Genomic DNA, 23,620 nt, shown 5'->3' with positions numbered 1-23,620 from the left:
TAAAAGCAAAATAAAATGCTCGACAGTGGCTCATTTACACTTCAATTCCCAGGCGTTTGCCTTTGACTGCCTTGAGATTTTGAGCTCATATGCACAGCAAGGACGCGCACTAAGAGACTAATATCATCAAATAAAGAAGAACTCTGTTTCTCTCCCGCCCAATATCTAAAAGCAATTCGTCATTTTTATGAAGCGTTCAGGATAGTTTCTCCTGCTCTTTCCATTGCTGCTCTTCCATTCCTCTCTCTCTCCTCCTCCCCCTAAAAATGCAGATAAGTGTGTTGAGCTCTGAGATTAGAGGGTGCAGGGGAGGTGTGCGAGTGAGGAATGTGAAATGCAGGACAAGTGGGGATTCATCCCCCACTCTGAGGCACAGGTCTGTGGAGCCGAAGTGTAACTGTGTAGTGCATAATCAGCTGCCAGTTGCAGGGGAGGCAGAAGTGGAGCTGCCTTAGAGATCAGACCTACAGAAGGGAAGGCGAGGGCAGGGGAGCTGAGGGCAGGCAGCTGGTGCATGCAGCAGTTGCAGGATGCAGAGGCAGCGTGGAGCAGAGTTCCATCAGGTGCCTGCTTGAAGGCGAGGGGGGAGAGGCGCCCATCTGAAGGCACTTGTCTTCAGGACACGCCAGCCCAGGTCCAGCAGCACACCCGTAGATAGGGAAACCAAGGTAGGAAGCGTGTCCCGGGTTCGCAAGCAGGTGACAGGGACAGCGCTCTCCTTTTTTGAGGTCTTCTGTTCTTGTCCTTTGCCCCGAGTATGGGAAAGGAGCCTCACCCATCCAAGGCAATGGAGCCTCACACATCCCAGGCAGAAGCTTCTGAAGTGAACGGTCAGCCCAAGTCTGGTTCCACCCAAACTGAGAAAGCTTCCAGTGGGACCCAACTCAGGGCAGCACCATGCACATCAAAAAGCCTGTCCTAAGACCCTTGGTGCTATTTTTGGGTGCATTTTCCCTCCCACCCAGCTCAGGCAGCAGCGGCACTTTTGCCTTTGGTGCCCTGCCGCCCGCTCCTCCTCCCGGGCACCCAGCACCCAGCCTGCAGACCCGACAGGAAAACACTCTCAGCACTGGACGGCTCTTCTGGAGGAATTATCACGTTGTTCATGGTTTTGACATTTCTTCAAAGAAACTTTTTAAATTGTTCATTCAGATTTGGAGCCAAACTTTGTCTTGGCACCTCTGAAGTGATTCTCCCTGTAATTTTTTTGCCCACATATACTTAAGAATCTCTTAATCTGAAGTGATAAAAGCCATGACAAAAAGGCCACAAAGTATTATGAAGTTACTTGGGTTGAACCACATAAAGAAAACTGATATTTTATCAGAACTGAAGTTTCCGTCTATCCTTACCCCCAGAACTGTATTTCATAAACACATTAGGGACACAATAGCCCAATATGCGAGCAAAAGAGATGACATAAAGGGTATTTATTTCCCTCCTGTTCCACATCAACTGAATGTTGTAAAAGTGAGCTTTTACAGCATCGCTGTTTGACAGACACCTTCCCACTCCCTTCCAACAAGCTCTATCCCTGGGAGAGAAGCCTGCACACCACAGTGCCTCAGAGCTCGTTCCGACTCAAAGGGATGGCCCGGCTGCCCCGCGGACGCACGGGCAGGATGGAGAGCAATAGTATGGCAGGGTGCAACCCCCAAACACCATGTTTTGGTCCTTCCTGCAGATGAGGACCCAGCTTCGTTGAGTTTTGTTGATCGGGCCGAGAAGCAGACAAAGCAAGAATGAAAAATGCTTCAAACCAGAAACAAATTGTGACAAGCAGATTGGTTAAGTTTTTTTCACTTCTAATCATCGCTGCTGCTGCTGGGGAAGAAGCCTATTTGTTCACAGCAGATGATTTTGAAAACTCACCCATCCAATGCTGGGATGCAGTTCGAAGCTCAGAACACCAACAAGAATAAAATAAAATGCCTTAATTCCCCTGCCAGACCCAGGAGATGAAACATGTTTATTATGCCTGCTAAGATGATGCAACCTAGCAAGCTCTGCAAAAGATGAAATTCAAAGGGAGCTTCCTTCTTCCCCAACATCTCTGTCTTTCTCTAATTTTACCTGGGAGGACTGAAGAAGGGTAACCATCACTGACGCAGACGGAATAAAATCTGGGAATTTAGAAGCAAGAAGAAGCCCAGTTCCAGGGTACTTGGCACTGACTAGCCCTCCACATCCCAATCCCCGTGCAGAGCTGCTTTGCTGGGTGTGGACAGAAGGCAGCAATAAGTGAGGCACTCTTGTCCTAACACTTCTGTGTGACAGCCTGAACAAATTCCATGCAGCACATAAAGCATACAGAAGTACAAAGTACAAAGACCTCTTAAATTTGATTCCTGACAGCGCTGGTGACGACTGTGCTATCCAAAGCACCCCACAAGTGAGGGGCTGCAGACCACTGTTCCCAGCACTGCTGCTATTTCAGGTGCCCAGGGGCCGGGCCCTGCTCTGCTGGGCGTCAGGCCATGATACAACAAAGAGATGAGACAAGCATGAAGCTTGAGATGAGATGGGGCAGCCAGGAGCGCAGAGCTGGTGCTCGCCAGCACAGCCAGGCAATGATCTGGCTGCCCACCTGCCTGGAACAAGCCCCAGAGACCAGGAGCGCACGAAGGGACCAGGGCTCTGCCTGCCTGCTGCCCCTCCAGTGACACCTGCACAACATCACCAGCACAGCGACCACACATCTTCCTACCAGTGTGCCTTCTGCATCACTCAACAGACATACCAGGGCAGCGCTCTGTCAAAATCAAGCCCGAAACCTGCCTTATCCTCAGCAATGCTGCAGCGGGAGGCTTCTGAGCCAGCTAGGACAGGCATCTCTGCAGGGTGGACGCTGGAAGGCAGCGGCAAACCAGAGTCAGCATGAGCTTGCAACAGATGGAGCCCCTGCTCGAGATGGTGGGGGCTGCAGCCTTTTGTGCTGTTCCCCGCTTGCAGAGGGGAGGTGGGATCTCTCAGAGCCTGTTCAAGACTGTGCTCCAAAACTGCCTACAAAGTACATGGCAAGGCTGTGCAGCAAGGTCAGAGAGCAGGCTATATCTAAAGCAAAGCATGGTTCTGGTTAAATCATCCTAGTGCTGCAGAGATGAGGCACAGCGAGGCATTTGGCAAACAATGAGAGCAGCACTTATCTGGAGCAGAAAAAAGCTATAGCTAGGAGCTGACCTTTCCCAAACCTCCTGAGCCACCGAAGATGAGGGAGAGAAACAGCTAAAGTGAGGTATCCATACAACACTCGAGCAAGCTGTACAGAACAAAAGGGAGGGCTTGGGCTTATTGTAACCATGCTGAATGCCAGCCAAGCCTCTCCGTGTCTCTTAGCAGCACTGGAGCAAAACCAGGATAATAAATAACAATAACAACAACAATAATAATAAAAATGTGCACCTCCTGTAGAGGAGGAGAAAAGCAAAAGGTGTTGCTACAAATAATTCATGGCACTGTGCTTCCCGCCACAACTGAGTCAGCACGACTCCATGGGCGGACACAGCCGTCTCCATTCCCTCAGCAGCCCCAGGCCGAGCCTGCAAAAGCAAGAAAGGCTTTTAGAAGAGATCAGGGATAGGGGAAAGACCTGACTGGGTTCAGAGCCTCGGCTCCAGCTCAGGTACGCCATGCTCTGACCGAATCACTCCTGCAGTGACTGCCTGGTTCAAGGTAAAGAGCACAAAGGGATGCTAATGAGGGTTTCCTGGCCTCTGGCTAATTGGGGAAGGTGAGGGGCACAGCAAAGTGCTCTGGCCTCTCCTCTGAACAGCCCAGAGGGGAAGAAGGTCAGGGCAATGCCTCAGCCTGGAGAACATGCAGTTGCATTCTCCAACAGGCAACAGGACCGTGCTGGGCAGCTCCCATCCCACAACAGCTGGAGCAGGGGTGGCCTCTGCCTGCCTGCCAGCTGCCTCCTGCCCCTCCAGAGATGGGCAGATGGTGGAGTGAACCTGGGTGCCACTGTGGTGCCCCTTAACTACACAACTGCCTACAGGGCAGATGTGGCTGGCCTGGGGTGGGGTGGGGGGGCTCACAGTGTGGGGTGTTTGCAGAAAATACTGGGGGGCAAGGGGGGATGGCTCTTCCCAAAAGGCAGCAGGGCAGGGGCACCAGCCACGCACAGCCACCAAGTGACAAAGTCACCTATGGAAACACCTTCCCCAGCCTGCTGGTGCTTCTCCAGACCAACACATGGAAAGGCAGGTACCAATAAACCACGAGTGAAGAAAAAGGGAAAGGAGAGAGATAACAAGCTGAGAGGAGCTTCTGGAAGCCTATCCATGCTGGCAGCTGAAACTGGGGTGGGAAGAGCAAGAGTCAGGGTTGCAGAGTCCTTCTTACTGTGGTCCGGGCCAAGAGCTGCTGGCATTCATCAGAACCAAGCTGCTCCTGCAGGAAGAGCGACTACCCATTGCACCAGGTGTAACGACACCGGTTCAGATCCAAACCCCCCCTCCCATCCATGACACTTTCTCAGGCAGCCCCCTAATTAGCACCAGGGAGGGAGTGGGATGCTTCATTACCAGGGAAGCCCCTGCCAAGGTTCAGCTCAGCATCTTCTTGGGCAGGCTGTGCAGGCACAGGTGGCTGGTACTCCACGAGTAGCTGCCAGGGCAGATGGCACCAGCTCCACCTCCTCACATCCAACAGCGCCTACAGATGCCCAAAACGGCTGTAAGGACAGCTGAGAATAGGGCAGCTCCACTGTGCCCAGCAGGGAGGGCCAGAGCCACCACGAGAATGGCTATGAGCTGCATGTGGCTCTGCTCTGCGGAGAGCTGCAGGAGTTGGTGCAAGGCTGCAGGCAGCTTGGGAGAAGACTGCTGTTGAAGTTAAGGCTCCACTTCAGCTGGGCCCAAGAGAATGGGAAAAATGAAGATGCTGCACAGCGCACACACACATGTACTGGCCTGTCCCAGAGCGCTCCCAGGCAGGAGCTGGCGAGACTATTCCATCAAGTGAGCACCCGTGACAATACATGTATGCAGAAGGCTTGCCCTGTGCCTCAGCAACCCCTTGTCTCCATACCCACACACACCCCCAGAGCCTTGCCCTGTACCCTCCTTCAGTCCCCTGCACCCTAAAAACAGCAGCAGCCAAGGCTTCAAGTTGCACACCCCAGCCTGGAGCCAGCACCCTCCTCTTCTCTCTCAGCTGCCAGTTGCGGCCATGCCACCATTTGCACCAAGTGCTCCACGTAACGCTCTTAGGCCAGCTTCTCAATCCATACCGGCCTTCTTCCGAGCCTCCTGGACCAGAGCAGTGAGGACAAGCAGCAGGGAAAGAGCAGCCAGCTGCAGGCAGGGAGGATGGGGACCAGCTTCTGCTTCCAGCTTCAGAGCTTCCAGCTTCAGCCCCCCCACCTAGTTCTGCACCTTGGTTCTCCCGTTTACAAAAAATACAGATAACAATAATCACCAAACCCCCGGTGTCAGTAGCTAAGTAGCTCAATGTAAGTAGTAGGGATTAATAACAAGCTGGCTTCGTCAAGTGCTTTGAGATCTTGAGGTGAAGAGCTCTACCTAATAAGCCCCAAACATTCACGTGAAAATGTTTCTCCAGCTTAATAACAATAATCATAAATGTAATGTCAAAATTGCTCTTTTCCACTGTACAGAAAAGAAAAAAATGCTACCGGAGCAGCTTGTCGACTGCTTATTGCACCCTGCCAGGCCCTCTGCAGCGTCGCCTGCCTGCCCACGCGCCCTGGCCACTGAGAGCAGCACCCAGAGGGGCTTGGGTGGGCTCACGGCTCCTCCCCGCCAGGACCGAAGCTTCCTCCTCAGCAAGAATATTGCCAAGGGAGAAGAAGGAGGAGGAGGAGGAGGAGGGGTTGGGGGGCCTGAGCACCCACAGAAGAGGGGGACGCCGGGAAAACGCGCAGGCGATTCCTGGCAGCTCCCCCCTCCCCAGCCAAGCCTGCCTGCTGGAGGCAGAACGTGCATCTGCCAGCCTGGACCCGCTCCAGATCCCAGGGGAGTCCATCCCTTCTCCAAACGGGCCGAGAAAAACAATCAGAAAAGCACAGCCAGAAACTCGATTAACAGCTCGTGGGTGGGAGATGAGAGGGGGGATGGGTGTACCTGGTTTCATGGCTTAAAGTGTCTCCAGTGACAGGGAAGGGGTAGGAGAGAGGAAAGGCTAACAACGCACGAAGCCACGCAGTGTGCTCTGGACAGACACAGCCATAAGTCCCTGCAGCAAGGGCTGCAGACAGGGGACGAGACACTTCCCTGCAGAACACCCAGGAAGGTCAGGGCAACCGGTGCCTCTGGGGACCTGCTGGGAGCTGAACCGCTGGCACTGGGCGTTCTTGTTCGCAGGAAGAGCCTGAAACTGAAGAATGAGGATGTCCGTGCCAAACGTGCAAGGTGGCTGCCTTTTAATCTAATGCTACTGGATTAAAAACACTCTCTGGGAAGTGGTGGGTGCTCCCCTGCAAAAGCTGTTTAAAGCAGACTGGACTGGGGAATACAGAGTGGAGAGCAGCCCTGACCTGGCTAGGCTGGGCAGCTGAGGGAACAACCTGTGATGCTCCAATACATCATTTAACCCCTAACGCACACACTGATGGGCACTGAGCTGATGTGCACCTCTGTGTCCCACCTACCACCGCTCCCCACTCAGCCCCTGGGTGTGTGTGGGTGTGTGTCACTAGTGACTTGTCCTGTCCCGATTCTTGTTAAATACCTACACTAGAGAGGCAAAGCCACCCTCGTGGCGCCAGCAAGAAGCCACTTGAAGCACCAGACAGCACCCTTGGAGCCCAGTGGGCTACTGGGGGAGCTGCCATCCACAGCTCCTCCGCCATGAGACAAGCAGCACAAGCCGGCACGCCTGACAGCACGGGGCGAGGGTGCCTGCACAGTAAATCCCGGGTGCCGAGGCGGAGCCCCCCTGCCGGAGAAGGGGCAGGGATCCACCAGGACAGCCTGAGCAGGCCTGCTCTACGCCAGGACAGCGCTGGTGCACCATGAGCAGGGCAGAGCCGCTTTGGGGGCTTCCCTGTGCCAAAAGAGCAGAGGGAAACGCGAGGCCCCGGGGACGGCGCGGTGTGTGTGTCAGGATGGCGAAGGCCAGCATTAATTCTGCATGAGCGCGAGATGCCCGTTGCCATGGAGATCGGTGAGGCTGGCGCTCCAGCCCAGACTCTCGCCTGTGCACATTTACTCCTCTTCCCAGGCCCACCCTCCCTGCCATCAATATTAATTGCATCAGCCAGGGCTGGCTCCGTGAGGGAGCAGGAGCCGCCTGCCCTGCTCGGAGGCCTCGGCTGCAGGGCCAGGAGAGCCGCAGGCAGGCACCGGCAGCTGAGCCAGGGTGCCCACCCCACAGCTCTGGCTAAAGGCCACCCGGCACCCCCAGGCCACGCTGAGATGGGCACTGGCTCTCCTGGGAAAGGAGCACAAACCGTGTGTCAGTAACACCACACCGCTTAACCCGGGCACTTTTGCTTAGAGCCCCTACCCCCCAGCGCAGCCAGGGCAGCTGCAGGGACACACCAGCACCAAGTCCTCGAGCCCCAGTTCTGCCCATCATCACCCAACTTCATACCCCGTCCTTGCCAACAACGTGGGACTTCACGCAATGGCACCGACGTGGGTCTGGAAAGCTGCAGTCAGCCTCACCAAGCAGCAGCAGGCCAGGGGCTAAAGGCACTGCCAGCACCTCCGCGTACAGCCCTCCAGGACCAAAGGGGATGGCGAAGGCAGCACCCCTCCTCGCTCATCAGGATTGGGCACATCTGTATTTCCACAGTTTAGCTGTGGAGGTCAGCTACACTGCAGCTGCAAATCTGTGGTCCACAAAGCCACAAGAACTTCTCCAGAAAAAGCCCCCACACCACTTTAAAAGTTTTCAAGCCAACACGTTCTAAGGATGGAAGGTCGTTAAGAAGCTGAGAGAATAGTAGGCATCCACTACCCAGTTTGGAAGCCTCTGTGGTGCTCTCAGCTCTCCAAGGATCTTGCTTGCACAGCTCTATGTGTGACAGAGATCTCTGGGAAACCAGGCATCGTCTCATGAGACCACAGTGTGGTAGTTCAGCACCGCCGAACACAATCCATGCCCCTGTGTCCCTTGGGGAGACAGCGAGGGGAAGCCCAGAAACATGGCCATCACCAGCCACAACCTTTTATACAGCCCAGCTGCCTGAAAAAACTCTTCACTTTTTAAAAGCCACCACAAATGAAATCTAACACGTGAGCAGCAGCGGCAGAGCAGTCAGCACTGTAGCCCCTGTGCCCCCAGGAAAGGCAGCCTGGCACCTCGCAGGGCTGACACCAGCAATTTGGGCAGCACTGGTCACAGTGGACAAAGGAGGAGCAGGAGGAGAGCTGAGTACACCATTTATAACTGGGGTTCAGGAGGGGTGGGCAGCAAGGAAAAAAAGTTGATCATTTGGAAGATCTAAAAGCAAAATCACGTGCTGGAGGCAGAGAGATGGCAGTGAGCAAGGCGAAGGCAGTACCCGGGGTGCGCTGGGCAGGGTGGAGCAGGGAGGTGTTGAAAGCATCTTGTTCTTGGGTCTAAAACATCAAAGTCACTCTTGCAAATCAAACATCATCTTAAAAGACTCATTAATCTGTCACAAACCCCCTGTGAGAGCAGCTCTGAGCAGACTGTCACGGCTCCTAATCACTGGAAGAATTCATCAGCCTCCATCAGAGAGAGGAGCGGTTTGGAAACCTGCTCCACAAGGGATGCGAGGAAGGAGCCAGCCTAAGCAGCAGGCTCCCGCTGCCCTGCCTGCACACCCCAGTGCACACAGACCCCCCCAGCCTCACCACAGAGCAAGCTGCCAAGAGCAGGAATCCGCCCCGAGGAGCCATGCCGCAGCAGAACACCCAAAGCTCAACACACACACAGAGCGCACGCAGGTGGGATGGCAGCCCCTATGTAGCCCACAAGAAGGAGGGCGGCAACGGAAAGGCAAAAATTGGATTGTTTTAACCTGCTCCCACCTGCCTGCAGAGGCCAGGCTGTGCAAAACAGAATGTTTACAAATCAGGGAGATTAGCTCAGCAAGGCAAGGAGGGCTGCAGCAGCCTCTGGATGCCTGGAAGGAAAGACGGCTCCTCCCCAGCCGCAGCAGGTCCAAAGGCCACCCTCAGCTGCAGGGCTGGCAGCGCCCGCACAGCGCCCTTCACCAGCCTTTCCCAGGCCCCAGGCTGCCCGGCACTCTGCAAGCTCAGCTTGTGCGCTTTGCCAGGAGCTTGCTCCTGCCATGGGGGTCTCAGCCAGCTCCACACCTCCTGCTGTCCATCGCTCTCCCTCTGCGCTTCATAGGAAGCGCTCAGCGCAGCGACTGCATCCCTAAGCCACAGGGTCTGGACTGACCTGGCCTCCCCTCAGCTGCACGCTGTATCCCACCACACACGAGCCCACCCCAGGCTGCCCCTTTGCTGCAGGGCAGAGGGCTGCCCGCCCCGCCACCTTTGGCAGCAGCTCTGCACCAAGTGCCACATCCAGGAGAGGAGGCACTCGGCCTTGGTCACCCTGGCAGGCAGAGCACCTGTTTATGCAGCACAGACAGACTCCCGTACTGCCCCGGCCCCACAGCCTCATCCCGGAGGAGCTGGATCCCCACTTCTAGCAGAAGATGCTTGGGACGCCTGCCTTGGCCGAGCACCACCCAGCATACCTGCAGCATGTGTGGCTGCACAGCTACAGCCACTCCAGTCCTCAGCAAACACCTGCCACCGAAACAGCAAGACTGCTTGTGTCACTGTGACCTCAGGGCACGTTCTTACAAAAAACACGTTCACTTGGCCAGAAATCCTCTGCCACAGCACAGCACCAGGCAGTATTTGCAGTGGGTTAACTCAGGAGCTGGTAGTGATGCACTAGCTCTCTCTGAAAGGTATCACACACTGACTTCAGCGTGACACGACCAAGGGGAAGAGAAGACAAAGCAAGACAAAACTCTGTTTCTTTGTCACAATGCTCTGAGACTATACGCTGGAAGGATAGTCCTGGGAGATGTGAGGCAGGGAAGTGGGGAGAGCAAGGCAAGCTTGGGGGTCTGCAACCTTAGCAAGGACCCAACACAGGTCAAAACAGGAACACCCTAGCAGATCTCCCATCTACTCTTCCTCTAACACTTAAGCCACATATCATGAAAGTGCATAAATTGATCCCCAAGAGAACGCTCAAACCTCACTGTAAATGGAGAAGAAAATGCTCTCAAGAGATCAAAAGTGGTGTCTAATAATTGCTGCTACCTTATCTACCACTCAGCTTTTGAAGAGCTATGTTTAGCATCTCTCCTCTCTCCAGAGCAACCCCGAAGCAGCCTGAGCTGGTTCGGCTGAAGCACACTTTGCTGTGATGCTCAGGGTGCAAAACCCAGGCAGGATAACAGTCACTCCCACTGCAGCAGCAGGCAAGAAAGCCGGGCTGGGCCCTGGGGCGATGGCATGGGCGTGAAGCTGCACAAGCAGAGCCCAGTCCTGGCTCGCCAGCCGCTGCCTCACTGCCATAGGGTGTGACCACGAGCAAGAAAAAAGGAAGGGGAAGCCAAAGATGTAACCACGGTGGCTTCACTGTGGGACCCCTGGGCCAGGCAGGGGATGGAGAGCATAAATTGCTCAAGATCCTGGAGCAAACAGGAGAGCACCCTGGGACACCCCCACGCCCAAGGCAGTGGGTGCAAGTGCCATAGCGGCAGTGCAGGAGGTCAGCACTTCAGTCTGCGCTGCAACGAAGTCTTAGAGGAGGAATAGGCACTGTGTAATTAAAAGTGAGCAGCTGCTGAGAAGCCTGGTACAAAAATTTCACCTTGCACAGAGAGAGTGATTTTTTTCCGTTCCGTGATGTGTGACAAGACTCCCCGCCACGCTCCAACACTCCAAGTCCCTTCTCACTCAGCCACACCAGCCTCAGCTGACACAGCCAGAGGTGCAGAAACAACTGCCCACCGCTCCTGCTACCGGAGCATCTGCACTGAGCTGCCGCGGCCCTGGGGCAGCCCGTGCCCCAAACAGAGGGGCACCCCTTCCCCACACACACTTGTTCCACTTCTTGACCCAGAGGAGCACCAGCAAGGCTTAACATCAGCCCCACTGTCTGACAGCGTTTGCCAGGTGGGGAGCGGACATGGGGGGACACCACAGCCCAAGGCTGTAGCGAGATGGAATACTGCTGGAGCGGATCATTTTCCCTGCTCTGGCTGCTGCAACTCAGCTCCCAGCATTTCAAACCGCATGCGTAGGAGAGGGCTGGGGACGGGAAAAGCACGGGTGTGAAAAGAAGAGAGCGTGGGGTGGTCAGAAAAGACTGGGGGCTGCGAAATGCATCTGTGGGCAGACAAAAAAAGACAGATCTGCAGCACCTTCCTGTTCTAGTGAGATTCAGCCCAGCCATGAAGCCTGTGCTATGAATTCATTTTGCAGCATCCAAGTCTTATATTGGCCTGTGTCAAAAGAGAAATAGGCTGGGATTAGCAGCCAAAGCCAGCAGGGTGTTCCAGTACTGCCACGCACAAAAGGAACAAAATCCAAGAGCTTGTGTTTTATTTTAAGTTATATTTGTATGGCTTTCTTCCCAGGGTGGCTAGGTGTCCCCTCCCCGTCCCCCTGAGCAGGCGCAGAGCTGCCCAGAAAGCAACCTGGCTCCTTTGAGAAACGAAAAGCCCAGGGCTGCCTCCCAGTATTTTCTGCAACAGAGACTGGAGAAGGAAGGGCTCAGCATGAATTTGGCAGTGGGAGGAGGTTACGGACAGCATGGACATCTCCTGAGGCACGAACCAGCCCCAGCCTTCTCACCGCCGCACCGCAGGATTTACCTTCAGGGCTGCAGGTAGGCTGCGGGCAGCATGCAGAACTAAGCAAAGCAGGCGACCCGAGGTAAGCACCACAATTATTTCCCCTCCCTACATCTGTGCCAATAGGTTACTGGCCAGAGGAAGCTGCTCACCAGAATTATGGGATGCTAATTAAAAATCGAATAAAAGGAAGGAGCATCTTTTCCTGATGAAGTATCAAACAGGAGGAGCAAGACCAGGACCTCCGATACGTGGCTGCAGCGCTCTGTGCCCACAAGCACCACTGCCCTGCGCAGCCAGCTAAAGCCTCTCCCCACGCACTGCCCTCCCCATGCCCAGGCATCACCTCCTCAGCTGCCAGCCATGCAGACACAGCGCTGGAAAAGAGCAGGGACGTCGTGAAACTCCAGTTCCCAACACCAGTTGGCTGTCCCTAGCAGAATGGTCACTTTTGCAGGGTGGCAAGACACACGCACCCTCCAGGTTTCTCCTGCTGCCTCAGCACAGCCATGGTAATGCTCTGCCCAAACTCATCAAGTCATCTTTAGCAGTCCTGGGTTCATGGTTGGACTTGATGATCCTAAAGGTCTCTTCCAACCTAAATGATTCTGTGATTCTACCTACAGGCGAGGAGCATTTCCTAACATGCCCCCGGCATGGATCAGATGCTCCATAACACATGGCACTGTTCACAGCCTATGAAGGCAGATACAGCCACCCAGCAGGGATGCTGGGAACTGGTCCTCACAGTGCTGCTGGTGGCTGTCTCTCCATGGCAGAGGGGACACTAGTTGAAGAGGGAGCCGCTGGAGGGGAAAGGGAGCTAGACCTGACGAGGCAAAGCTGTAACAGGGTGCCAAAGAGAGGGCATCCAGCAGCCAGGTGAAAGACAATGCCCAGGACCGAGAGCACTGTAGGAATAATCCAGTAACCGATTTCCTATGCAGACTTGAAAAGCCACCTGCACCAGCATTTTCTTTGCTTAACCCCATGCCTGGACCTGTTCTGCAAACCCTGTATTTATGGGGCTGCCAGGCACAAGAAAGCATTTTTCCAGTATTCATTTTCTCAGATGTCCTCATCTCATGTGTCACTGCTGATTTTATGCATCCACAAATAAGCGTTTAGAGCTGCTCCCTTGGCCTGGTGTGACAGGTTGGGCCAGCATCACTCTATCCACGCTTGCCAAAATGAAACGGGTGTCCAGCCCTCTCAGCCTTCTCGGATGCTTCCAAACTCTGCAGACAGGACCCACAGCTGGTTGGTGCCATTAACACATGGGTAACAGCAAAAGGGCTGGCTCCCACCACCCTGGCGAGCTACCACAACTCTCCCTGTCCATGAGGGATGCTCGCTCAATGCTCAAGCCATGCTGAAGCAAGATGTAGCTCTGAGATTAGGGTGCACTCCTGTGCTTGATCCAGGAAGGAACCCCAATGGGCCAGACCAAAGAGCTGGTGATAGCAAGAGAAGCCAAAGAGGCTGCCCGAGCCTGTGTGGCTCCAAGAAGGCTTCTTTCTCCCTAGCACGGCAGGGAGAGCAGCACCAGCAGAGGACACAGCTGCCGCTTACCCTGCACTGCTACGCTATCTGCCCCTTGCTGCTGATCACACTGGGGGGGCTTGCCCGCACCAGGAACGGGAGCAGAGCGTGCGCGCAGGCATGGCCAGAGCCAGCACCGCCACCAGGAAGGCAGAGCCCTGCTCTCCTCCCACACAAGCTCCACACAGCTTTGTGTCCCTCTTGCTGCTCTCAGCTCCAGGGCTGTCTGCTGTGCCACCGTGATCCACCTGGACCTTGCTCCCAGGCACCCCAGCCAAAGGGGCTTTCCACACCACTTCGGAGCACCCAGGGGAGGAGGGCGGCAGGAAGAGAGGGACAACAGGGAGCTGGGTGCCTCATCCTATTGATCCACCTGAGCAGGCAGCCCAGCTCTCGGCCAGCCTGGCTTCAGGGCTCTCTGAGGGCTTATTGTTCTCCCTGCCCTCTGCAGAGCAAACAACAAAAGCAATCTTGCCTCCCGCACACACGACTCCACCAAGGGATGCTAGAAACAAACAGAAATCAAACCTCTCATCACAGATGCGGCAAGAACAAGGAGAGGGGAGGAGGTACCCTCCAAATCCTCCCCCACCATTTATTTGCCCTCAGGGGATGCAGGAAAGCACAGCCCACCCTGCCTGCCCCCTGCATCACACCTGCCATCCCCTCCTCCAGAGCACTCCTGCCCTGGGGGGCCGCAGCTGAGCCAACATCCACCCCCTTTCCAGCTCCCCACACAGACACTCCCCAGCTCCTGCCTACCAAGAAAGAAGAATTAGCCAGCTTGGATGCCCCGGGCCAGTCCTCAGCTGGGGAAAAGGCAACAGCCTTCGTGGAGCACTGCATTTAAGTCAGCCAGGCCTTAAGACCCTATAGAGCTTAACAACCTGCTGCCCAGCTGCGGGAATGCCAGCAGCATGGGAGATTTGAGAGAAAGCACTGAGTTAACAGCATTAACGGCCTTGCTTCAAAACGAAGCAGAGACCACTCTATAAATCAATGTGTGGCTGAAGAGTTTTCTAGGGTGGAAATTGGTATTGGGAGGAAAGGAAGAGATAAACAGCACACACAGTGCTAATTAGAGCCGTCTCCCTGCTGCCTGGCAAATCCCTCACCTCCAGCATCGCCGGAGCACCAGAGGAGTGATCATGGCTCCAGCACCTTTTGCATATGCAGGGTCTTTGCAGAAGAGATGCCCAAGGTGCGGGAAGCCAATTCCTTTATACGAAAACCGGGGTCTGACGTTGCCAGGGCAGACGATTATTTCTGTCCAGCTTTGGCCCTGTTGTTTGGAAGGGGACAGGACCACAGCAAACCTTCCAGCAGCAGCATTTCCAGCTAGAAACACCATGATGCAGATCCCCAGCTGGTAACAGTGGGCAGAGATCTGTTGGCTCACGGCACAGGCTGCCAGCTGGTGGCAACCCACTGCTCACCGCAAATCTACGTGGACTTGCTGAAGATGAGGATCTAGCCCAGAAGATAAAGAGGCGACAATCCTTAAGGAGCCCAGATGGAGAAGAAGCAATCAAGGGGCCCTGCTGTGCTCGGTGCTGGCACTGTCATAGGCTCATACTGGGACACACCCCAGAGCACTCACTGCCTGCCGAGACCCACCGAGTGCTCGCCTGCCACTTCTGTCATGCCACCAGGTACTGCCTGCGGAGGGGAACATGGCAAGGCACAGACCCTCCTCTGCCCATCCCTCTCGGATGCAGCTGGTTAGGGGAAGGGAGAAGGGTTCAGCGGCTCCCCAGCCAGGACAGTCGGGCACATTCTGACTCGTCCAACACCTCGTCCCACCAAAGCCACCCTGACAGCAAGCCTAGGACAGGGGAGCCATGGCCCTCGCTCAGCAAACCCCAGCCAAATCCCAGCAGTTTACAAGCACAAGCACAGCATAGCCCCGTCTAAGTCCGTGGATTTATACACAGGACCAGAGCCACATCTCCAAGCCAGCCCAGGCAATGAACACTGTCAGTCTCTCCAGCACAGCAGCAGGGACCAACACCCTTACGCCAGAGGGGACCTCTTCCCCATGCCCCCTGCTCCCCTCTGCCCAGGAACACTTCCCAGAGATGACCTGAGGCATTTGCACTGTATTAGACTTGCAAAAGGAGGCGCCTCATTTGGCATTCCACCAAGGGTGGTAGTTTTCCATCTCCTGTGGGGACCAGAGATCTTTTGGAGTATGTCATCTGGATGGGCTGGGCTGCTAATATTTTGGAGCCGTAAGCTAGGAGTTACACCTACGTTCGTTTTTATTTTTGCTTTAGATGCTTTCTCTGGTCCAATTATAGATTAATCACATTTTATCTAGCATCCGTTTCTCCCCCGCCTCCTTCCCCACCCCCATCAGAGAAGGAATGAAAGAAAGAAACAAACATATTATTAATTGGCTGCTGTTTTCTGCTGGGTTCCTATCTGTGCACATGAAACTAGGGAGGCTGGGGAAGGTGACTGCACACCCTGCCAGCAGAAAACAGGGCATTTTAAGCCTGATTTTCAGAGAAAATAAAGCTCCTATGATGACAGATTTGGATTGGATATTAGGACGAAATTCTTCACTATGAGGGTGGTGTGGTGAAGCACTGGCAGAGGCTGCCCAGAGCAGCTGTGGGTGCCCCATCCCTGGCAGGGCTCAAGGCCAGGCTGGACGGGGCCGGGAGCCACCAGGGCTGGGGGAAGGTGTCCCTGCCCATGGCAGGGGGTTGGAACTAGATGATCTTTAAGACCACTTCCAACTTAAACCATTCTATGATTCTATGACATTATCTGAGCAAATGCATGCCTGCCTGCACCTAACAGCTTTTGAAGTTGTTGCCTGATCACAGCATGGCCTCAAAACCCAAAGTTTCTACGGGTCTGTGAAACCAGAAGGTTTTAGTAAGCCTAGAGAAAAGTGTGAGGTGCTGGTGAGTACACTGCTCATCAGACACCAGGGAATCCATAGGTGAGTCAATCCATAGGTGCATGCCACAAGTCCAGGGAAAATGCAAGTCCATAGGAAACTCAGGTGCTGTCCTACCTGCTCTGCCAGGGAAGGACGAAGGATTCTGGAAGAGGACAAGGAAAGCACCATACCACCTCATGACTGGCAAGGTGAACATTTGGAGGTAGGGAGGGAATTGTTAGGAGAGCTCAGAAGCAGAAACCTGTGGAACCCAAGCAAGAATGGGAAGGGAAGGAGGGCTGCATTACAGCCCCCCCCCCCCAACTTACATGCCCATAACCTTTCTGGCCAGGGCAGTGGACATACCTGATGTCCAACTGAACACACCTGATGTCCAACTGAACACCAGCTTCCAGTTTGCTCTTGATGCTGATAAAGCTGAAATCTTTTGCCAGCTGGAGCACAAGCCCAACAGATTTTTCAGTAGCGTTTATACAGTGTTAGTGGCTGACTGATTCAAGGCTGGATGGGCTGTGATGATTCAACTTTGGCTCCACAGCAGAAGCAGTAATTTAATAAACAGCCAATATCATCTCAGCAACCTCTGCTCGCCTCAAAAATCACCTCTCCCTAAGCTGCTCAGCCCATGTTCCATGTACCTGTGCTGGATAGATTCCTTCCTGCTTTGTGCCCATTTAACCTCCTGCTGCTGTGAGCCAGTACAACCCACTCTACTCCTTTCCCAGCAAGAGTAAGACTTGCTAAGGCAGCAGAGAGTCCCAGGGAGACACCGTGTCCACATCCCTCCCTGCCTGGCTATGCCTGCTCTCAGGGCAGTGTGGGTGGTGGTGGGCTGCCCAGACCACAGCATGACACAGCCTCAAGCTCCAGGCCCCACAAGCTGAAACTAGTCAGCTCCTAAACTCTCTTCCCCTGCCTTGCTCCGACACTACACAAAGAAACCCACCCTTGGAGGGACCAAGGGAGGCAGAACACTGTTTCTCACCGTCTTTCCCTCACCGGCAACTCTGCCACATACCATAAGCCACATGCTATTGTTCTTTTCTTTTTTTCCTCTGTGCTTGCAGAGCAGCACGCCCCTCTGCACCTCCTTCTGCTTCCCTCCTCCTTTTGCCAACATCCAAGAAGACCCTTCAGGGACAAACACAGAATAGCCACCAGATTCAACACTTCTGCTTTTAAGATCCCTTTCTCCAGTCCCTCCCTTCCACAGCCTCAACAGATGAACCAGCAAACTGCTGGAGCACATGGAAGATCCCATCTCCTTTTCCAGCCCTTCACTGCAGCCGTCAAGGCAACCCTCTGCAGAGAAGGGGCTGCTGTGCCTCCCAGGGAGCAAAGAGGGACAGTTGCTCTGCCCTGGCTCCTCACCCCAGAGGGCCACGCTCCTGCATCCCCCGGGCAGGGGCAAGGGCACGATGCAGTGCTGCTCCGGGCACAGAGAGCCGCCAGTCAGCTGCAAAATAGATCACTGGGTCAGGAGGCACCGCTCCACCACCAGCTGCGGAAGCACGAGAGGCTCAAGTGATTTGCTCTTAAGTGCATCCTGAGCACAGAAACCGAGCTCCAGCAAGTCACGGTGTACTTACCATCTCGTGGCGTCGGTGGCGTCTGAGTAAAATAACTATTGGGCTTGTCTGCAAAGAAACAGAAAACACAGGGCTATAGCAGTTCCCTTTTGCACACTCTCGTGCCTCTGCCCCCCCACCCCTCCTCCCTCTACACCTCTATCCACAGCTCCCCAGCAGCATTTCGGCCAGCACTTCATCCCTTTGGCACACATGCCCTGCACAAGCAGGCACCAACTCCCAGGGAATTCCAGGGAGGTCCTGCAGCAAGAAGGAAGCAGCAGGAACAGGAGCCACGAGCCCCAGCTCTCCTACTTGTATCAATGGAGCATCTCTGGCTTACGATCTGGCAGCAGCCCTCTTCTGCCTGGCAGGGCTGGGGCCTGCCTCGGCCCGTCGTGTGCCATTTCACCAGGGCTGCGATGCAAATCGTGCTGCCTATCACCTCTCACACACGCGCCCACCCAGGCACGGACCCACCAAGTCATTTGGGTTGAGCAGGACAGCAGCCGGGAACGCTGCAGTCTCCAAGGCAAGAAGGCAAAGGTGGGAGAAAGGGGGAACCTGGGGCAGCAGAAGGTGAAAGCTCCCAGGGACATGACCACAGGTCCCAGAGCAAGGTGGCACAGCCTCACCACCATCCAGCCCTCTACATTTGGGTAACTTCTGATAAAGCAGGGGGATGAGCTCTACACAGGCTCCACAGACCCTGCCATTCTGAGTGGGAAACATCCCAAAGCCAGTGTCAAACTGGGCTCTGCTCTCTATTAAGCAATGTGCCCAGGGTCACAAAGCCAGGTTGTAGCAAAGAGCACATCACTTCCTACAGGCCAGGCTCTCCCCCTACCATCGCCTGGGCCATGCTCCCACCAGTGATTTTCAAATGCATTTGTGTGTTTTACAGTTTTACACAGCTTTTTGTCTAACCATGCACACTCCAAGGGAAACAGTGCATCCTAAAGCTAGGCTGGAGGATTTGCCTGCCCTCTAAAGGTTTTTCTCACAGCAGGTGTTCAGCACTTCCCAGCATCAAGGAGGTCAAAGACACTGCTGCACAATGGAGTCTTCCTCTACAGGAGCTGGCAATACATGGATGTACCCACACCCAAGTGTGCAATCTACTCAGCCACACCAGGGATCAAACCAACAGCCTAACCACAGGGAAAACTCCTCTGTCTTGCTCCAACCCTCTGCTGATTCTTCAGAGCAAGAGAGCATATAGAGCAAGGATCCTGCAGCAGCCTAGGAGACACACCTCCCACCCATCCCATACAGTGACAGGGTCCCACAGTTCAGCAGTTTGCTTGTAACAAGGCAGCAGAAGCAGCCCCTGGCCAGGGCAGGACTCACAGGAGCCCATCGTTTGCCCCTCACCTCCCACACAGCCCTGCTGAGATCCCCACCTTGCAAACAGATGCACTGCATCCCCTCAGAAGCATCACTCACCCTCAGACCTCAAGCAGCAGATCAGGACACACAGTATTTCGGGAGGTGGGGAACGCAACGTGGGACACAGAGGGTGCTGGTGTGGCTGAGAGCACAAGTGCATCATGCATGGTGGGGAGCTGGGGCTGGCCCATGCACGCCCGCCTTCACAGCTTCACTCTGCAGCTCTGGACCAACATCACCTCAGGGAAAAGTGGGGGCAGAGCTGCAGAACAGGCTGTTGCCTCCCCAGCTTCTCCCCAGGCGGCAGCGGTCAAGCAATGAGGGCCCGGGCGCAGGGCGAAGCCCAGCCGGCGGCTGGCAGCATCGGGAGGGCTGTCCCCAGCCAGAGCCCCGTTATGCCAGCTGACCTAACCCTTGCCTCTCCCTCCCCTGCTCCTCCCACGTGCCCAGGGACACCTACAGTTGTTGAGGAAGAGCAGCACAGCAAATCCCAGCGTCGAGGTGGCCAGGAGGATGAGGCAGATGTTGCATGGGATCATGAAATACCGCACCACCAAGGAGACCTTGTGCTGGTACATACGGTCCCGCTCCAAGGCCCCCGGAGCCATGGGGTACTGGCAAGCCGTCATGCTCAGCTGTCACGCTGCGGGCCAAAGCTCAACCCGCCACCGACCCATCCAAGGCAGAGTAGCCACAAGGCTCACATGGGTCCCTCTTCCTTCCCTCCCTGGTCGTCTTTGGCAGCTGCAAGACTTAAGTTTTTCCAGAAGTTCCCATCCTCTGCTTGCAGGAGGGCAGGGCAGGCCGGGGGCACCTTCAGGAGCAAGAGTTTGTCCCCACATCTGCCATCTCAGAGGCACAGCCTAGGGGTCTGGTCCAAGCCCACCCCAGGGGGACACACGCACAGTCTGGTGCGCAATAATCCCTATTCCAGCACAGGAGGTGTCAATCCACAGCCGCCCGCAGAAAGCAACCTGAACAACCCCAGGCAAAAGTGCTACGCGCTCAAGTTCCGTGGCCAAGCCCAGCGGCACTGGGACAAGCTGCTACCGGCGTGGGCACGGTGGGCGCTGCCGCAGCACCAACACCGGCTGGCTCCCGAGTGCAGGGCTGGGACAGAGACGGTGTCAGGGGTGCGGGCATGGGACCCCTCCCAGGCTCGCAGCCTCGGCAACCCCCGTGCCCTCTCGGCGGGGATGGGAGGGGAGGTCTCAGCACCCCGGCAGCCGCTCAGCTCCCCGCTCAGGCTCCGTACCACCGCGCTCCAGCAACACTGAGCTTCCCCGGCGGTCCTGGCGTCTCCTCCGGCGGCTGCTCCGGGGCAGGCACTCCCACGCCCACCGGCTGCTGACCCCTCCGGGACAGGTCCTCGGCACCGGGAGCAGCCCAGCGCTGCTCAGTCGGCCCCCGCCCCGGCTGAGGGCTGCCGTTCCCTCTTCCACGCCAAGGCTCCTTTCACCGCCGCTGCGCATCCATCCCTGCTCCGCTGCGCTCTCCTCCGGGGCAGCCGGTGCCCAGCGCTCCCCCGCCGCTGCCGCCGCTCAGCCCAGCCAGGCGCCAGCTCCCCAGCACCCTCCCAGCCCTCCCATGAGCAAGGAGCCGCAGCCCGGCTTCCCCCGCTCGGCGAGCCGCTGTCTCGCCGGCAAAGAGCAACGCTACCCAGCACGGGCACCGGCCCCGTCACCGCCACGGCGGCCGCCGCAGCAGGGCAGCTCCCCTCACGCCGCTGGGACATGCCAGTCCTTCCCGGAGAGGTTCCAGCTCCCGGCGGAGCCCGGCATGGAGAGGCGGCACAGACGCTCGGATAGCGACGGGAGCGGCGGCCACCCTTGCCTGGGTGGGTGGGTGGGTGGGCGAGTGGGTGGGCGCAGCCAGCGAGGCAGCTCGGAACCCCCGTGCCAGCACCCGCGGCCCCACGCCGAGACAACAGAGCACGGAGGGGAGAGGAGCCGGCGCGGCCGCCGAGCGCCCACCCCACGCCCTGAAGTTTCCCCGCCCGCTCCTCTGCCCCGCGGGGCCCGGCAGCCCCCCGCCCTGCGCCGGCAGCGGGGCTCCCGCCCGCCCCCTCGGCTCCGGGAAGCGGGGTGGGGCTGGGGGGGGCGAGCCCCTGCCCCGCCGGCCAACAAAGGGGAGGCGAAGGCGAACGGGCGCGGCGCAGACAAAGAGCAGGAGGCGGCGGGGTCGCGCTGCCCCGGCTCCCCCGGGACCTCTGCGCAGGCAGGGCGGGGGGGGGGGGGGGGGCGGCGGCTCCGGGCACCCCCCACCCCACCCCCGGGGGGGGGAAAGCTCATCGCCCCGCCGCATCCCCGCCCCGCCTGCCCCATTCGCCCACTCGAGATGCTGAAAGGCGGGGAAAGTCCGCACGCGCTCCCCAGCATTAACCCCCCCGCCCCTCCTTCCAGGGGCTTCCCGCGGGGGCCGAGACCCCCTGGGCCAGCAGAGCCACGCAGAGGGGCAGGAGCAGCCCCTTCTTGCCGTTTTCTAGGATATTTGATCCAGAGGGTGGGAGGCACGGCCCAGCACACCCCACGGACCGGGGGCAGCCCCACCCCAAAACACCGGGGGAGCCGGACGGGGGCTGCAACCGCAGGGACCCCGCTGAGTCGGGACCCGCTGCGGGCCGGTGCTGGCACACCAGCTGGATGGGGGGCAGGGAGCACGGAGGGGTGAAGTGCTGGGACACGCGTGCACCATCAAGCTGTGCTGCTCCCTTCCTTGCCTACCTGCGTACCCTTCCCCCAGGAAGCCAGAAGCCTTGAGTCGCTGCTTCCCTGAGGTGGGATGCTGCCAGCAAGGACAGGAAAGCTGCCAAGAGGAGATCTGGGCTGAAAGCCAGAGGGAGGTCAGGGCCAAAAGCCAGATTTCTTGAGTGAAGGTCCAGCAACGGGGCAAGAGCGAATGGCAGGGCAGCAGCTACAGCCCAAGCACTCCCAAAGGCAGCGATACCTGGCACCCAAGGCTCCCTGGGACCCCACTCCACACCTGCTCCCCTCAGCCCCTCTCCAGGCTGAAGACCTGTCTCTAGTGAGACGGCACCCCTGGCAAAACACACGGCTCCCAGCAAGCCGTTCCCCTGCCCGCAGTACCACGCATCCAGAGCGCCATGACTTGCCACCTCATTTCTAAGGCACCGTTGTCCTTAGCAAACTAGCTGAGCTCTTCCTCACCACAGAGGAATAAAGCAACTCTGGAGACTACAAACAAAACCCTGCAAGAGGAAGGCCCTCCAGTTACAGAGCCACCTGAACACAAAGTCTGGGCTGATTATACACAGTTCTGCAGTTTCAGAGTCTGGTTTATCATCCAAGCCATGGGACAGGAGGCCCTCCCTGTCCCCCAGGCACGGCGGAGGGACTGTTTGTACCCTGTTGCATCGTGCAAAGCAAGGAAGGAGTCCTCAAACACCCATCCCATGCTTGCAGGGCAAGATGAGCACTGTGCACTCGTTCTGTGCTTGTAGGGCAAGATGAGCACTGTGCACTCGTTCTGTGCTTGTAGGGCAAGACGAGCACTGTGGAGACGTGGCAGTGGGTAACCCGGCTGTGATCAAAACTGGGAAGCTCATTGCAGAGAAGCTCGCTTTAAGTTCCTCCTGTCTCCCCCTGCTCGGCACCGACCAGGCAGCTGCTGCAGCCAGGAAGGGAAGCACAGCTTCCCCCCAGCCACTGCCAGCAGCCACCACCACCTCACCTGGCTGCTCGGCCCCCCTCTCCTCTCCCACCACCAGCGGGGTGCTGTGCCTCCATGCGATGCTGGTACAACTGGCCTGCCAGTGACACTCGCTGCAGGGGGTCTCCTCCTCCTCTCTCGCCCAGGGAGGTGCCCAGCTGGATGGACAAGCAGCCTTCCCACAACCCACTCCTCCCAAAGACAACAACAACTTGAGATGGGAGAATTACCCTTGCTGGCAGCATGTACCCCTCCCAGTCCCGACCTGCTCTAGCTGTGCTGCCCCTCCCTCCCTCACCTTGGCAATTCGCCTGGAGCCCCTGGGACACAAACACCAAAGCTGAATCCACCCACTCTCCGCTCCATCGAGGAGATGCAGAGAAGACTGGGTGGTCCTTTAGCAGGGCATCTCAGGCACCACGAGTCAGCAGGTTGCCGCGTCTCCTTGTGGGATTGGCACAAGCTGCCCTACAGCTGCACCACAAAGCCACGCTGTTCCTCTGCTGGAGACGTGGGCTGGGAGCATCCTGGGTGTCCCAACACCACAGATGCAACTTGCCAAGAGCAGTACAGGGAAGAAGAAAAATGGAGAAAGGAGGAAAGAAATCCAAGTCACGTCCCAGACATTGCTCCTCTTTAAACCTGCATCACTCCCTCTCCTCCCAGGGACTTGCAGAACATGAACCCAGCTTGCTGTGAGGCATGGGCTGCATCCTAACCACCCTGACAGGAGGAGAGCCCACATGAACAGGGTGCCTGATGGCCTCATGT

General features: G+C 56.7%; 1 protein-coding gene across 3 annotated transcripts in view; it reads right to left on the bottom strand.

Moving 5' to 3' along the window:
* AGRN (agrin) overlaps window positions 1-23,620 on the bottom strand; it is a 139,596-nt gene that overhangs the window by 48,254 nt on the left and 67,722 nt on the right. For 2 of the 3 annotated variants that reach the window (XM_080380029.1, XM_080380030.1), the window contains one exon: window positions 17,813-17,860. In XM_080380029.1, coding sequence (XP_080236155.1) covers window positions 17,813-17,860 — 48 coding nt within the window. Of the gene's footprint in view, window positions 1-17,812; window positions 17,861-19,640; window positions 20,705-23,620 lie in introns of those variants that run through there. The other variant, XM_080380031.1, reaches the window with a different exon arrangement.

This window comes from Falco punctatus, assembly GCF_963210335.1.
Source record: "Falco punctatus genome assembly, chromosome: 3".
NCBI lineage: Eukaryota > Metazoa > Chordata > Aves > Falconiformes > Falconidae > Falco > Falco punctatus.
This window is presented reverse-complemented; position numbering and strand designations above follow the sequence as displayed.